Source organism: Canis aureus, chromosome 24 (assembly GCF_053574225.1).
Source record: "Canis aureus isolate CA01 chromosome 24, VMU_Caureus_v.1.0, whole genome shotgun sequence".
In the NCBI taxonomy this organism is placed as follows: Eukaryota; Metazoa; Chordata; class Mammalia; order Carnivora; family Canidae; genus Canis; species Canis aureus.
Window position 1 is genome coordinate 3171390 of NC_135634.1, and position 14953 is coordinate 3186342.

The 14953-nt window shown below is 47.8% G+C and overlaps 1 protein-coding gene and 1 long non-coding RNA gene across 2 annotated transcripts in view; one reads left to right on the forward strand and one right to left on the reverse strand.

Annotated features, from left to right (window-relative positions):
- The window catches only part of FREM2 (FRAS1 related extracellular matrix 2), a 166617-nt gene extending 158348 nt beyond the window's left edge, over positions 1-8269 (reverse strand). Inside the window, exon 1 of the mRNA XM_077867971.1 lies at positions 3039-8269. Within this exon, the coding sequence (XP_077724097.1) occupies positions 3039-8202 (5164 nt within the window). The 5' untranslated portion in view covers positions 8203-8269. The remainder of the gene's footprint in view (positions 1-3038) is intronic.
- Positions 8270-8636: 367 nt separating this feature from the next.
- On the forward strand, positions 8637-13939 carry LOC144295666 (uncharacterized). The gene is made up of 3 exons (XR_013362724.1): positions 8637-9191; positions 9459-9564; positions 11519-13939. It is a non-coding gene; the product is annotated as an uncharacterized LOC144295666 (long non-coding RNA).
- Positions 13940-14953: the final 1014 nt, after the last annotated feature.

Here is a 14953-nt window from a genome sequence, read left to right on the forward strand (position 1 = left end):
AAAAACTTTTTTCTAAAGTGAACATGAATGCAATTGTGACACGCAGGTGTCAAATTTTCCCTCCAAGTTGGGGCATGCAATATTGATTAGCTGGAACAAACCAAAACTCCTTTTTTCTGTATAACTCAATTAATAACTCATTGTTCAAAAAGGGGACTTCTAAAAAAATCTCAAGTAAGTAAAGCCTTTGACCATAGTTCTGTTATTCTATAGGAACCTCTAAAACTATCAAAAACATCATAATTTATATATAAACACTCACTTCTGAAGGCACAGTAGTATTAGGAAGATCAAAACCTAGGAGCCAAAAAAAAAATGCTATTTCTTTCACTAAACATCTAACAATTATCTGGATTTTCTTCTAATCTTTGATCATGCATTGGATTTATTTCAGTTCATGTGTACAAGCATTCCATGATTTTGTGTTTTAGTTTTAATTCTAAGTTCACTGACATGCCTGGTAACCACATCCTGGTTCAAACTCTTTGGAGAAATTTCTGCAAGTGATCTATATCTCCCACAAGCTATCATTGTGTACTTACTATAGAGAAAAAAGTCCAGGTCCTTGAGACAAGTGATTTAAGCCCGGGATAGAGACAACAGGGGCATCTTGGTGAAGAGGCAACATTGAAATAATTTATTTCTTTAATTTGTCTAATTTTACTTTGTTAGGTCTTCCTAATAATAAATTTGAATGATGTTTAGAAATGAATGGAGTTTCTTCTCCTAGGGACCACTTAGTGAATCGGTTTGGGAATAACCTTCTTTTTTTTTTTTTTTGTGGAAAAAAAACTAAACCTTATTTATTTTTTAAAACTGAATCACTAGGAAAATAGATCACAGCCCTGAGACACCAAACGCAGGCTATATCATCATTTCAAGTAGTAAGTTGGTAAAAAGACAGTAAGGTCTTTATCAAAATGAAAAGGTGCTAACCTTCTTTGACCGCATATACTAACTTGACTTAACCCGGAGCACTGAAAATCCATCAAAATGTAGCTCAGCTTAAGGTTACGGAAAAACAAAAACAATTACAACACAGCACCGTCCTCACTAGAGACGCTACTTTTTCTCTGCAAAGAGAGAAGCCACAGTAGTTCTATGATGGAGCCTCTCCGTTTTTACTCACCCACCTCTTCTCCAGAAGTAACCAGCCTAAACCAAACTGCAGTCTCAACTTGTTCAAATGAGTGTTCTGTGGTGAACTACCAACAGTTTTCCTAGACAGTATTTGGGTTCTTATTGGAATGTGATCATTTCTCTTAAGAATGTATCTTCACTTTTTATAATAAACTGGCTAATCTAGATTTCCAAATGACCATAAAGAATAATCATGGCCAGTGTCAGTGAGAGAGAGAGCACAACAGTCTGTAATGAAATAGCATAACTTGGGGTTCAATATTTATGAAATAATATTCTAATATTTTAAGCTGTTGGACTTGGTCCATAGAATTTGAATTAAATCGTCTGCCTGTCTTCATCTAAAAATTCCTTAAAAAAAAAATCTTTAACATCAGATTATTCTTTCAGGTCAGAGGAGCAATTTGAAGTGATATTTTCTATCCTGGAATATATTCCTTTTATCCTCTTCACTTTCCATGAAAAGAAACCAGTCTAAGATTGCATGGCATCTCTGTCCTCAGAAAGCCTTCACACAGAAGTTTCCTGCTGGTCTGGCATAACACTTGGCACTCAGGTTTTCCTGTCCCTGCAGGCCCTAGAATATAGTCAGGCTTTCAGCCAAGAATCAGGAGGTTGGGAGTGCAGGGCTACTTGCCAGCATCTAAAACAGAGAAGTAGTTCACTTTAACACTATACTTTGCGACATCCGTTTATTAAAGCATTTGTTAGAGCACAACACTGTTGCAGGAAAAGAATACCCCCACTGGGATGCCCTGAGGGTAAACTTTATCTCTACTCACAGAGCCCACAGAGGGCCAGATGGAGTTTCCATCCTGAGTGGTGAGGTTTTCGTGAAAGCCACCCAAAGCCCTCTGTTGTGAAGGTCGCACGTCGGCGAGAACGGCCCTAACTCCCAAGCCAGCATACTGAATGGGCTTCTCCCTTCAGTCACTGAGTAAACTCTGCAGAGGTCACCTGCCCTTCCTGTCTCAGACTGTGTCCACACACAAAGAACACCTAGATTAGCAAAACGCTCTAGCCTTAAGAATGCAGATGCTTGAAGCAACGGGTGCCTGTCACTGTGTCTGAAAGAGGACACAGAGGACACGCGAAACGAGGAAATAATTTCCTCTTTCTCTTCTGCTGTTCATCTTAGTAACATATCTTCAGGTTCTTGACAAAGTGAATGTGTATTCCGATGATGGGCATATTGTCGTACACATCCGTGTGCGTGCTCTGTGTGTGTGTGTCATGACGGCATACCTTGCACATGTAATTGCTAGAACTCTAGACATGTGCTTACCTCTCAGGTCTCTGGTGTTTGCCTAAGTCATAAGATGTTATAGAGGAGTTCTAAATCTACAAAGTCTCTATAAATACGTTTTTTTCCAGGTGCAAAGTTTCTAAGAACTGTAGCAGGATTAGAACAGCGCTTCCACAGTTAATCAAAGTGACGTGAATCTGAAGGCTCGGTGTGAATGGTAGGAGAAAATGACAGTTAAACGAATACACAGAATTTAGAAAGCACATCTTTCTCTAAGGTGCCAAAATGCTCCCCAGTCCCCTGCAGCGTCTCCAATAGGCCACTCAGAGGACAGGGGTGGCAAACCGGTCAGAACTGAAGAGCCTGCCTCAGGGTCAACTCACCCAAGTCCGGCTCCTGCCTTGGCAGCATACCTGATATTCCTTCTAAGGCAGATTGCCACATGGGACATAGGACAGGAAGGGAGCTCTTCTCCCAGAAAAGTGAGTCCCTTTATTCCTCACCCCACCCCCCTTATGATCTATTTCTCTTTCCTTTCCTTCCCTTGGACTCAAATTTGATCCCCTGCTTGGAGTTTTTGGGGATAGCCATACCCTCAGAAAAGAAGACTCATGTTTTCTGTTGGGCATAAAGAAAGAAAAGTGTGCCATACCTTGTGTAAACTGAGTGACACTGTGGTTGCCTCTGTCCAGATTGAGGAGATACCCATGTTGAGGAGCTCCTGTCACAATAAACCTGAGAGAAAAACGTAAGCTGTCTCTGTCCTCTGCTTTCAATACTTTGCTTGTGATCATGAACCCCAAGTGGCCGGTAGCCAGAGGGCGAAGCGTGGAAGCCCCTTTGTTCACTGCAATCTGGGGGATGCTATCGTCAACAGCTAAGACCTGGATTTTCATCACTTGGGGTCTCCTCGTTTCAAATATTGTATCAGGGAAGACATAGAACTCTGTATGAGAACTGTCAGTCACCGTGAAGGAGAAGCTGTCTTCGCTTGACTCGGTGCCATCATGTCTGTAGCTGATTAAGTTTTCATTCAAGTCTTGCTTGGTAAAAACCATGGCAGGTCTGGTATTGTTGAATAAGAGTTGACCATGAACAGGCACCTGGGTGACGATGAACTTCAGGAGTTTGTCAGGAGTATCTGGGTCTTCGGCAGTGAGTTCAAAGGGAGTGACCAGCTTGTTTTCACCCTCGCTGACAACCAGGTTATGGATGGTGACTACTGGCTTTTTGTTATCCACATCACTAATGGAGATACGGAATGTCCGGAAGACAGGGTTACGTCCATCCGTGACTTGAAACTCAAAACTGTCCATCTTGACCTCATCATCAGCTGTGTGGATGTAGTAGATTTTGTTGCCAGCCAGTTGGAGCTGAGTGAAAGACATGATGGAAGCTCCACGTTGATCTGTGCACTCTAAGTGACCTCTCGTGGGAGCCCTGGTGATGGTGAAAACTAAGTTTTCATCAGGACTGTTCAGGTCACTTGTGCTTAGGAGGTCTGTTGTGAGGGTGACTTTGCCTCCTTCTTTCAAGGATACCCCCTTGCTTATCACATCTGGGAAGACAGTGTCAATACTCCCGACGGAAATGTAAAAGTAGCGATCTATCAGGGCGTTTATTCCGTCAGTCACATCAAATTTAATAAGGTCCCGAATGCCCTCTTGTCCAACATGGACATACTGAATTAAGTTTCTGTCCACTTCATCCTGGGTAAAATTCATGCCGAGTGTGATATTTTCAAAGGCACCTGTAGGTTTTTGCCTCTGCAATAAGCCATGTCCTGGCCCATAATGAATAACATAAACCAAAGATTTGTCTTCCGAATCTAAATCAGTTGCCATTAATATTTTGTTGTTGATGATTTTGGTTTCCCCAATTTCTATTTCTAGTCCATTATTGATGGTCATTCTGGGGGTCTCATCATCAACTGGGATAACAATAATGGGGACCGTCCTTTCCACTGAATGCCTACCATCTGTTAGTCTAATCACAAAACGGTCTTCCTGGGTCTCAGAGTCATCATGCTCATAAATAATGCTAGAACTCTCTATGATCTGGTCCAAGGTAAAGCTTTCAACCAAAACTGTGCCATTTATCAGCTGGTTCACAATGTGACCGCGAGTAGGAAATTGGGTAACAGTAAAAGTTAAGTCATCGGGGGGAATGTCAGCATCAGCAGCATTGAGGATGGGCGTGTCGATCACCAGACTCATGCCTTCCATCACCATAAATTCTCTCATAAATATTTCTGGCTGTTCATCATTGGTGGGAATGATGACAATGGGGAATAAATGTCTCTCTGAAAAGTTAATGCCATCAGAGCAACGAAATATAAATCGATCTTCCACAGGTTCTACCCCTTTATGGACACTCTGGACATAGTTAATATGACTCTGCCTGAGGTCTTTCACGGTAAAGGCACTTATGGCAACTCCTGCTCTTGACTTCTCAGAGCCTGGGGCTGGAGAAATGTTTTCAACATAACCGGACGTAGGCTGAATAACTATAGTGCATAAGATGTCATCATTTAGTGAATCGGTATCTTCAGCACTTATATGTGCTGATGTTACAACACTCTTATCACCTTCCACAACTATAAACTGTTCACCTATAGAAATTTCTGGAGCCTGGCTATCGACAGGGAGGACGGTCACCCACACGGTGACTCCTTGGATAGTACTGCCACCTATTACCCATTCTTGAGACATATCCGACAGGCTCAGGTTAAAAGAGTCCCCTTTGGGCAACAGGCCTATCTCACCACTAGTGTGGGCATAGACGACAGAGCCCTCTAAAATGTCTCTTTGGGTAAACTGCTCTGCTGGAACTCCGTTGACCAGGATTTCACCATATAAGGGTGGATCTTCCAAGAGGAAAGTCAACATCAAGTCATCAGTGTCCTCATCAGTCCCCTTGATAACACTGGCAGTGATTTCGGTAGCTCCATTTTCTAAAACATCTAGATATGACCCCAGAGTGCCAGCAGAAAGGCTCAGCATGGGCACCTCATCATCCACTGGCTGGATGTTCACTCTGAGAGTGATTGGCACCACGTGGTGCGTGTCGCTGACCTCCAAGGAGCAGCTGTCAGTGAGGGACTCATCTCCATTATGTGCATAGGAAATCCGACCCTGTTTTATATCTTCCAAGTGGAAGACCTCCCCTACGTGCAAAATCTGTCCAGACACTCTCATGTGGCCGTGTTTGGGTGCCTGAGTGAGAGTGAAAGAGATGTGTGCCACGTCTGTGTCTACGTCATCCACACGCAACTCGGTCTCGCTCAGGACATGGTGGCCCTTCTCCTGAACAGTGAAACCAGTGTTGAGGATCTCAGGTGGTTGGTTGTCCACTGGCTGCAGGTAAAGGGTGAAGGTGCCTGGGGCCACATTCCCAGCTTGGTCTTCCACCTGGAACTGGAACTGGGCCACTCGGGCAGCCACTCCTAGTTCTTGATCTGGAGGTTTGTAAGCAATTTTATGGTGGTTGATCTGGGCTTGGGTGAAATGGGCCACCACGACCGAGGGCTGGTCTGTTAGGACCAGGGAGCCCAGGGGGGCTGGCGAGTGGTTTTCATCTGTGTCCATGGGGGGCTGGGTCACTGTGTAATGGAGTTCCCGGTCATCTGTGTCCAGGTCGGTGTAGCGCAGCCACTTCTTCCTCAGCGGGGTGAGCTGGGACTCCTGCACCACCATCCGCAGGGGACAGCCACTGCCCAACTCTGGAGGGAGGCGATCCACCGGATGAATGCGCACCACAAACCTGTGCGGTCCTGACTGATTAGGGGGGTCATGGTTATCTTGGACGCGAAACGTGAACTGGTCAATCACTGGCCCAGGACTATGGGGCCCCGAGTGCCTGTAGAACAGCCTCCCCTCTCTTATGTCCTGCTGCCGCCATTCTGTCACTGCTTTCTCATAGAACTCTCCCTGTTTCCTCCAAGGGCTCCCAGTAAACTCCTCCTCCTCGTGCGGAGGATGAGTTTGGCGGAGAAGCAGATGCCCTATCGCTGAGAAGGGCGATTCCAGCACAAAAAGTAGCAGAGAGTCCTCTGAGTCAATGTCAGCTGCACTTAGAGCAAGGGGCAGGATGGGCACCGTTTCACCTTCCGCCAGTGTCAGCCCCGTGTTAGCATTGAGGACTGGTGGCTGGTCATCCACAGGCACTAAGGTGATGGGAAACAGGAACTGCACCTGGTGCCTGCGTCCTCCGTCCACCATTCGAAGTACAAGGTTGTCACTCAGTGAGCCATCTTTGTCATCATGATGGTAGACCACCTGGCCGGCCGCTAGCTCGGCCACCGAAAAGGTCTTAGGGGCCGAGTTGCCGTGGGTGGCACCCAGGAGGACAAGGTGACCATGCCGGAGCCCAGCCACCACCTCCAGCTGCACTGCCTCCAGGTCATCCTCATCGCTGATGACCAAGTTTTGTGGTCCACTGCCTGCGGGGCCTGTGAGGGGCCGGGACTGGCCCTCGTAGAGAAGGAGGCCTGTGTTCCGGGTGACCACTGGAGCCAGCGTGTTCATGGGCTTCACCACAACCATGAAAGCAAAAGGGTCTGAGGCTGCTCCTTCTGGATCCACTACCTCCAACTCCAGTTCAAAGAGCCGCTCTCGGTCAGAGTCCTCAGAGGGCGGCTGGTAGGCGATCTTCAGGAGCCGCAGATCCCTCTGAGTGAAGGAGGAGAGGGGCAGGCTGCGGTCATCGGTACTTACCAGGTAGCCCTGGCCCAGCTGGAAGGGAGCGGTGAGGTTGAAGACCAGCAGGTCAGGGGGCGACTCTGCATCCTCCGCCGCCAGCATGTCGGGGGTCAGGGCGGTCAGGACAAACTGATCCACCTCCACCATCATCATGGCCACAAAACTGGGCTTGGGCGCAGTGTTCTCCGCCCCCCCTCGGATTCTCACCAGCACCTGGAAGTGCTCCCGTTTCAAAGCAGGCCTGCCCACTGGCGAGCCTCGAGCGCGCAGCTCCACCACCATGGGCACCCAGTCCCTGTTGGGCGACCGGCCGGGGGCCGTGTGGCGGTAGCGCACGCCCAGCTCCTGGAAGGCCTTGCAGTCCATCAGCAGAGGCTCCTGGGCGCCCCCGTCGCCGGCTCCACCGGGAACCTGCGGGTAGCGCAGCAGTTCCCCGTAGCGGGGCAGCGCGCTCAAGCCCGACAGGATGCCCACGCGACACTCCTCGGTCTCGGGCTGGTAGGCGAACTCCAGGCTCCGCGCGTCCAGGGCGTTGCTGGTCCCCAGCAGCTCCTCCACGACGAGGGGCAGGTTCCGAGTCACGACCTCCAGCTGGGTGAAGACCACCTCCACCTCCAGCGCCAACGGTAGCACTGCGGCCCCTCCCGGCGCGTCGTAGCGCAGCTGCAGCCGCACGCGGTCCCGCGACGGGCTGCGAGCGCCCAGGTGCGAGTAGCGCACCTCCCCGGGGCCGAAGTCGCACGGGAAGCGCTTGGGGCTCAGGCGGCCCGGCCTCTGCGCCAGCGCGTCACTGTCCAGCACGGTCACCGCGCAGCGGTCCCCCGGCTGCACCTGCAGCACCAGGTCGCGCCGCGGATCCAGCCAGACCTCGCGGCCGAAGGGCACCCGGAGCCCCCGGTTCGCCAGCACCACGGCCTCCTCGGCGAGGACCCCCGCAGCGCCCGCGGGATCCGGGGACAGCAGCTCCCGGCCCGGGGCAGCGGGCTGTGCCCGGGCGCGGCTTACCGGGGACAGGAGAAGCGGCAGTAGCAACAGCAGGGGAGGCGGCAGCCGGGGCACCGGCTGAGCACCGGTGGCGGCGCGGGGCGCGATCCCGGGGGCCCCGGCCGCGCGCATGGTCGGGGTGTTGGGGCCGAGGCAGGTCCGCGGAGGGGGCGCACTCAGTCCCCCGGCACCGGGCCACAGACCCCGCGGGAGAGAGCCGGCAGCTCCGCGCTCCGCACTCTGCAGCCGCCGCCGCGCCGGGGTGGAAGTTGCGCTGCGCGGGCCGGGCTGGCGCTGCAGCGAGGGTGAGGAGCGCCCCCGCCCCGCCCCGGCCGCCCCGCCCCCGCCCCCCCCGGCCGCTCACTGGCTGCGAGGGCCCAGTCCCTCCGCCCCCGCGTCCCAGGTCCCGGGACCCCCGGCTTCGAGGGAAATCCCTCCCCGAGTACCCCGTCACCCCGTCCTCCCCGGAGGCCAATCGTCGGTCCCGGGGGGAGGCCCGGAGTCGAGGGTTGGGTAGTGATGTCCGTCAATCAGCTCCTGGGGGCCGAGGCGGGGAAACCGCGGGGGGAGGAGACCCGAGGCGCAGCGAGTGGCGCCGGAGGGGAGGGGCTGGCGGCCTCCCGCTGCCCACCTGGGCTCGCGCCCCTCTGCGGCGCCCGCTCTTCAGCTGCCTGGGACCCAGATTACCCGTGTTAGCTCCCACCCCCTCCATTTCGAAACAGCCTCGCGCGGGGGGGTGGGGGGCCGTGTGTGTGCCATTATTGCTCCCTGAAATTTGCAGACCCGAGAGGAAAGCGATTCGCAGCGTCGCTCGTATATGAATCGAAACCCAGAGCGATTTGGGAAGAAACTCGGGGCACATTTGCAAAAGGACAGCTAGCTTGAAAAGCCGAGGCCAGAGCAGGCTGCTCACCAAGGCCGCTCCGCGCCCACCCCACCCCTGCTCGCCGCCTCTCGTAAATCACTAGGGGCACAGTCCTTGCATTGGTGACTTTTGAACAAGCCCCTCCTCGGCAACCAAAGTTCGTTCCGAGTATGAGGGGGAAAGAGGGGTGGGGGAGGGACATTTGGAACGCAGGAGAAATGCAGTCCGATCGGAATCGCCAGACAAGCACCAAAAAGTAAGTTCTAGGAAATGCAGCCCCAGGCTGTCCCGAAGCCGCCGCCGCCCGGGTACCTGTCGCTAGAAACGTTCGCGTTCCCTTCGCAGCAATTAGACCAGGTGCAAACTAAACCTACTTGTCAGCATCACATTCCTTTGCGAGCCGGGAGAACTGATAAATACCCGGAGGGCGAACGAAAATAGGTTGTTAGCTCCCTTCTCTGTCGGCCGGTTCCGGAGGCAGAGCTTGAGCTCTTCCTGCCCCCTTGTGTTGGTCCGGTTTCAGAAGCGTGTGGATTCCCCTTCTGCAAGGTCTCGCTGCGCCCACATCTCGGAAGAAACGAAGAGGAAAACAGAAGAGCCCTCGCAGTTAAAACCCAGCCATTTCCAGAGTAGGTTCTTGAGCAGTCCGGTTTCCTTATCCTGCCTGATCAAAGTGTTTTGGGCAATGTTCTTTTTTGTTCAGTATCACAAATCGGGTTATTGGTTGGAATATCGAATTGGAATAATGGTCATCCTGCACTTTCCCTGTTTAAAGATAGATTTGGGAAAGAAAAGAGTGTAAGAAACTGCTATGACAGTTTAAATTTCAATTGAAACTGAAGATATAAAACTCGTGTGTGGATGCATTTCAGGAAAAAGTATTTACCTCATTAACCCTTTCGGGGAGTCAGCCTCCGCTGCTCCAGCCCAGAGTTTTGATCCCTGCCTGGCACACTCACAGCTACTTTCCAGGCCACAGGTCAGCCTCTACACAGAGGATTGCTGGGAAGCCTCAGATTCCACTCCAGGAAGGCCACGGGGCGTATCTGTCCCTGGGAGTTAGAAATGGAATATTCTGAAATCTTTCAAAAAGAGCCAGGGAGAGGGGGAGAGAGATTATTTTCAAGGAGCCACTCATACAAGCAAATGACATTTAGTTAGTTGAATATGACTTGAACTAATGCTTCGAGCTTTGCACTTTTGGGGAGCTTTGAACTCCCACTCAGATTGATGAATGTATTTTGCAATTTAGTACAATGAGCATCCAGGAACCTAAAAGGGATGTGACTGAAATTTGAAACATAGGAGACACACCCCCCACCCCACCCCTAGTCCAAGGCCACCAATTTCCAATTCACTTTGGCGTTATTATTTTATAGCTTCTTATACTTACTCATTATTGCAAACAATTCAAATGGAAGTGACGAGGGGAAATTTTACTCTTTCCTCTTCACAAATAAAACAAATGGAAAGATGCCAAATGAAACAGAATCTCAGTTTCAGAATATGGTTCTTTATATATTATATTTCAAATTCTGGTTATATACTTTGAAAAATGTCAGCTGGAAGCAGAGTGATTCTTGTTCAGGCATTTGACCCTGGGCATACTCTGACCAGGACCAGACCAACAGCCTGACCCTTGATGCTTCTCAGTGGCTCCAGGGTTTTCCTTTCTTCCTTTTAAAGTCCAGCTCTGTTTGACTTGCAAGCTATGATAAGATCAGCATTTGAAGTATGGTAGTATGCCTGAAGGGCAGAGTTCAATATTTTGTTTCATGGTAAGAAGAATAGAGGGCCAGTTATTTTTAAGTAGCCTAAGGAAATCAATAAACTGTATCTTTTTTTGACTTTTTGATTTAGCCTGCCTTGAAGTGATGGAATGATTCTTAGGAATTTTTTTTTGGAGGTGGGGCAGATGCCTTTGTTATTTGTTGTTGGAGTTTTTTTTTTTTTTTTTTTTCTTTAATCACATAGCGTAACACATACTGTTATTTCCTTAAATATATTTCGCATTCATGGTTATTGATAAAATAGTGAAATATTAAATTCTCATCTGAAAGCAAGTTTTAGTGATGATGACAATATAGGATAGATACCTCAGTGTTAAAAGATTTCTATATTTCTTAATTGGTGAGGAAATATTTTGTGGCCAATAGTCTTAATATCATAAGGGATTAAATAAATTGGCAAACTTGTAATTTCTTAAATCTGAGCTTATTCAGTTCTCCTTTCATTAGCCTTATAACACCTACTGTGCATCCTCTGGGCAAAATACCCTTTAAAGTAAATTTTTAAAGTCTCTAAGCATATGAAAAACACACTAAAATTTCTCCTCAAAGTGACTACAACTGAAACTAGTCATTGTTAAAAGTTAAATGATCTCTGACCTAGAGGTAAGCACCAGAGAACTTATTTCCTAAAATAAAGAAGGTTATGTGATGAATGTGAGATGCAGGTGAGATATTCAGGTGTATACTGAAGGCAGGTCTGGGACTCTGGGTGAACATACATCTGGTTAAATTGTGAATGTTACATTGTCTTTCTAAAGTTTCTCTTTTCTTATTTTCCTCTCCCGGCCTGCAGGACAGCCACACCTCCCTCCCCCCCCCCCCCCCATAGAGATAATGGCCTCAAGGATACCAATAGAGTACTTTCAGATGAATGATTGAAGCTTTATGCCAAGCATTTTAATAGTTCTCAATAGAATTTTAGTCTTTGAGAGCTTCAAAACCATGGCTTGCCTATAAACATCAAACTTGACTGATTTTGCAGAGCAACAGTGAAGGCATAAATAGCCCTGAGCTGACTGACCAAGACCTGGGTCCCAATCTTGGCTCTGACATCCACCAATTAACTATGTGACCTGCAGCAATTCTCTCTTTTTTGCAACTATAGTCTCCATTACTGTAAACCAATGGACTCAGTCTTCTTGGACAAATTCCTTCTGGCTCCCCTTTGGTTTTGGTGTTTGGTGCCATGAGACCAAAATTACGGATGACCTGCCTTTTTGTTTCCTCATGGTACTTTTTAGTTTACTGTGCTCCTTTTATCTGCAGTATTCTCCCTAAATGCCTGTGGGAATCCATCGGAAATTTAAGAACCATGCTAACCTTGCAGACCACTTGCTGCAATCTTCTCATTTTATAGTTGAGGAAACAGGAGCAAGGAGGTTAAGACCCAGGAGTGGAGCTGGAAAGGCAGAGAGATGACTAACATGACTGCAAGGCCCGTGTCCATATCTTACCTTAAGCTCCAATTTAGCCTTTAAGGATGATGTCAAATACCTACTCCCCCATGGAAACTTCGTTCGTCTACTCGATTTAGTACAAGCTGTACGTGTTTTGACTCTCTCATACCACCTTCTCCCCTTTGCACCGTATGCCTTTGCTTGTGTCTCTCTTAGGAGATCACTCTTGCTATGTTGGGTTACAGAGGTCTGTGTTCTTGTGCCTTTTGAAGGCATCTTGAGCCTACAGCCTGCATTTGCTTATCCTTTACCTTCATAAGGATTTTACTAAATATTCATTACATGAAATTAGATCACAATTTCTCATTTCCCAAGCAATTTCACTTGAATAACTCAGCCAGATTTGACAACAGTTTTGCAAGGTAACCAGGTCTGTTGTTCAGTTTTCTTAGTAGTGAGCAACAGAAACGGACTGGCTGAAATAAGCAAAAAAGGAAGTGAAAAGATAGGGAGACGCTCCCATAATTTCTGGAAAGGCAGCAACATAAGTCTCAGAAAAGTGAATGTGAACCAAAACCCAGAGCTTCTGCTTGATAATGGTCTGCGGGGATAGCACTGAGCACCGCTGGACACTGGAGCCTCCAGGTGACACTCCCACTGTGGCCAACACCAAGTGTAAGTCGGCAGCCCTGAAGCCACTGCCTCTGCTGCTCTTGGACTCAGGTGTCACTGCAGCCAATGACCAGCGATGTTTCCCTCTCCGTCACTATAAAATCAAAGGTCTAGGCAGGATCAGATTATAACAGGTTAAGTAGCAACATTATCATTTAATGTTTGAGAAAACAGAGACATGGCAGGTTCAGAGATTTCTTTTTTTTCAGGTTCACACAATTATCGACAAAACCAGAAGTAACTAAATTAGATGAAATACATGAGTTTGAATTCAAGTAGTCTACTGGAAGCTGCTTTTCCTTTTACATTCTGATACATGCCATTCTTCACTTTTAAGAACTTTTGGCAAACCTTCCTACTTTTTTTCTTCCTCCAAGAAGGGTTATTGAGCACTATAGAGTAGGGGAAGTGGCTCACAGCAGCCTTATCTTCTGACAGCCTTTGGTTGTGGGGATCGCTGGATGTCTGTACTTGGGAACCTCCTCAAACCCCACAGTCATGAAGATCTCTCTTGTGGCGGCAAGTCATTCATGGAGGAGAGAGGTCAGCTCACCAAGGCTGCCGAGGCCTGTGCTGAGCCAGCAGGAGGAGTTCAGTGTGGCCTGGAGGTCAGCACAAGGCCCTGACCTGGCACCCTTTAAAATAGTTTTCCCAAAGATTTGGCTTGTGGCTTGTTGTGCTCTTTTAAGCCAGTGATCCCGGGCATTCATATCTGAGGATTTTCCACTTGTAAGTTTTCAAACAAAACTCAGAATGAAGTGGAATTTAAACACAGTTTGAACAAGAGACTGCTGCTCAGCTGAACCAACAAGAATTGAAACAAAGAACAAATAAGGAGAAAAGCTCTTCTCTTATTGGGATTTATGGCATGACTTCTGTAGATTTCTTATAGCAATCCTATTGTTTGACTTTCATTAACAGGCCTCTGTGGAAATGCTCACTGTGTCCTTGGCACAGACAAGAGGAGATTGAACCAAAGGCCCCCTTAAACAGTGCTCTCTCCTGTCATCTCTCTGGTGTTTTAAGTTCTAAGTTCTGTGAGAGGGTGTAATGCAAGGGATACATTTAAATTAAAAAAAAAAAAAAGGTCTATTTGTCTAATCCTTAGACCATCCAAGGTCAAGTGGCAAGTAAGTTGCGGAGCTGGAACTCCAACCCATCTCCGTAGGCTTTCAATGCCCCTCTTCTATAACCAGAATAACATATTTCCCTCATGTATGTCCCGATATCATTCTATAAATTGTTTACATTATTTAGAAATGCAGATAATCATACATTTGAAACTGATACAACACTGTATGTCAACTCTACTGGAATTAAAATAAAATAATTTCTAAAATAAAAAGAAAAAAAGATCTATCTAATTTGAATCTGAGGTGAGTGGTGCCCACACTTCTAGAGGGGAAAAAGCTCCTTTACTTGAGTTGTTCTAATACAGAAGTACAAAGTCATAACCTACAGAAACTATCACAGATTTGTTTTCAGGAATAATTACTTGAGATGAATCAGTTCTTGAAAATGATTTCATTAACAGATCACTTAAAAATTTCCAGAAATATTCTCTTTTATTGTTTGTGTATGCATCAGTCTCCACAATGCCTTTTCCCCCCAGTTTTCTAGCCTTGACTGGAAAGACCAGCCTTGCTCCTGCCAGCACCAACCCCGGGCTCTCCAGCAGGGCTCCCCAGATTCACTTCCTGGAGGGCCGGTCCTGTTATCTTTTTTGGCAGGTCCGCCAAATTCCAGTTCCCCATCCTCTACCTTCCTGTCTAGTATTTACCTTTCACCATCTAGATTAGAGGGTCATTTGGATGCAGCAAGAAATCCTCCAATGACAGAAGATTTGCTACTCGGGTGGAAGTCCGGTTCATCACTGAAAAGCTGTAATTGTTAGAAAGCCCATCCTTCTATAAAGTTGGAAACTGCCTTCTGGTGACCTCCATCTGTTCTCTTCTGTGGCATGAAATGGATTCTATCTACTCCTGCTTCCACCTGACAGCTCTCAGGTATTTGAGGTCAACAATCTGACCCCCACCATGTTATCTTAATCCAGACTAAATATTGATGCTTTGCTCAACTATTCCTTATGACACGTTCCCCAAGGCCCCTCGCCATTTTGTTCACTGAATCTCAGTGTCTCTTTTAAAAGGTGGCACCAA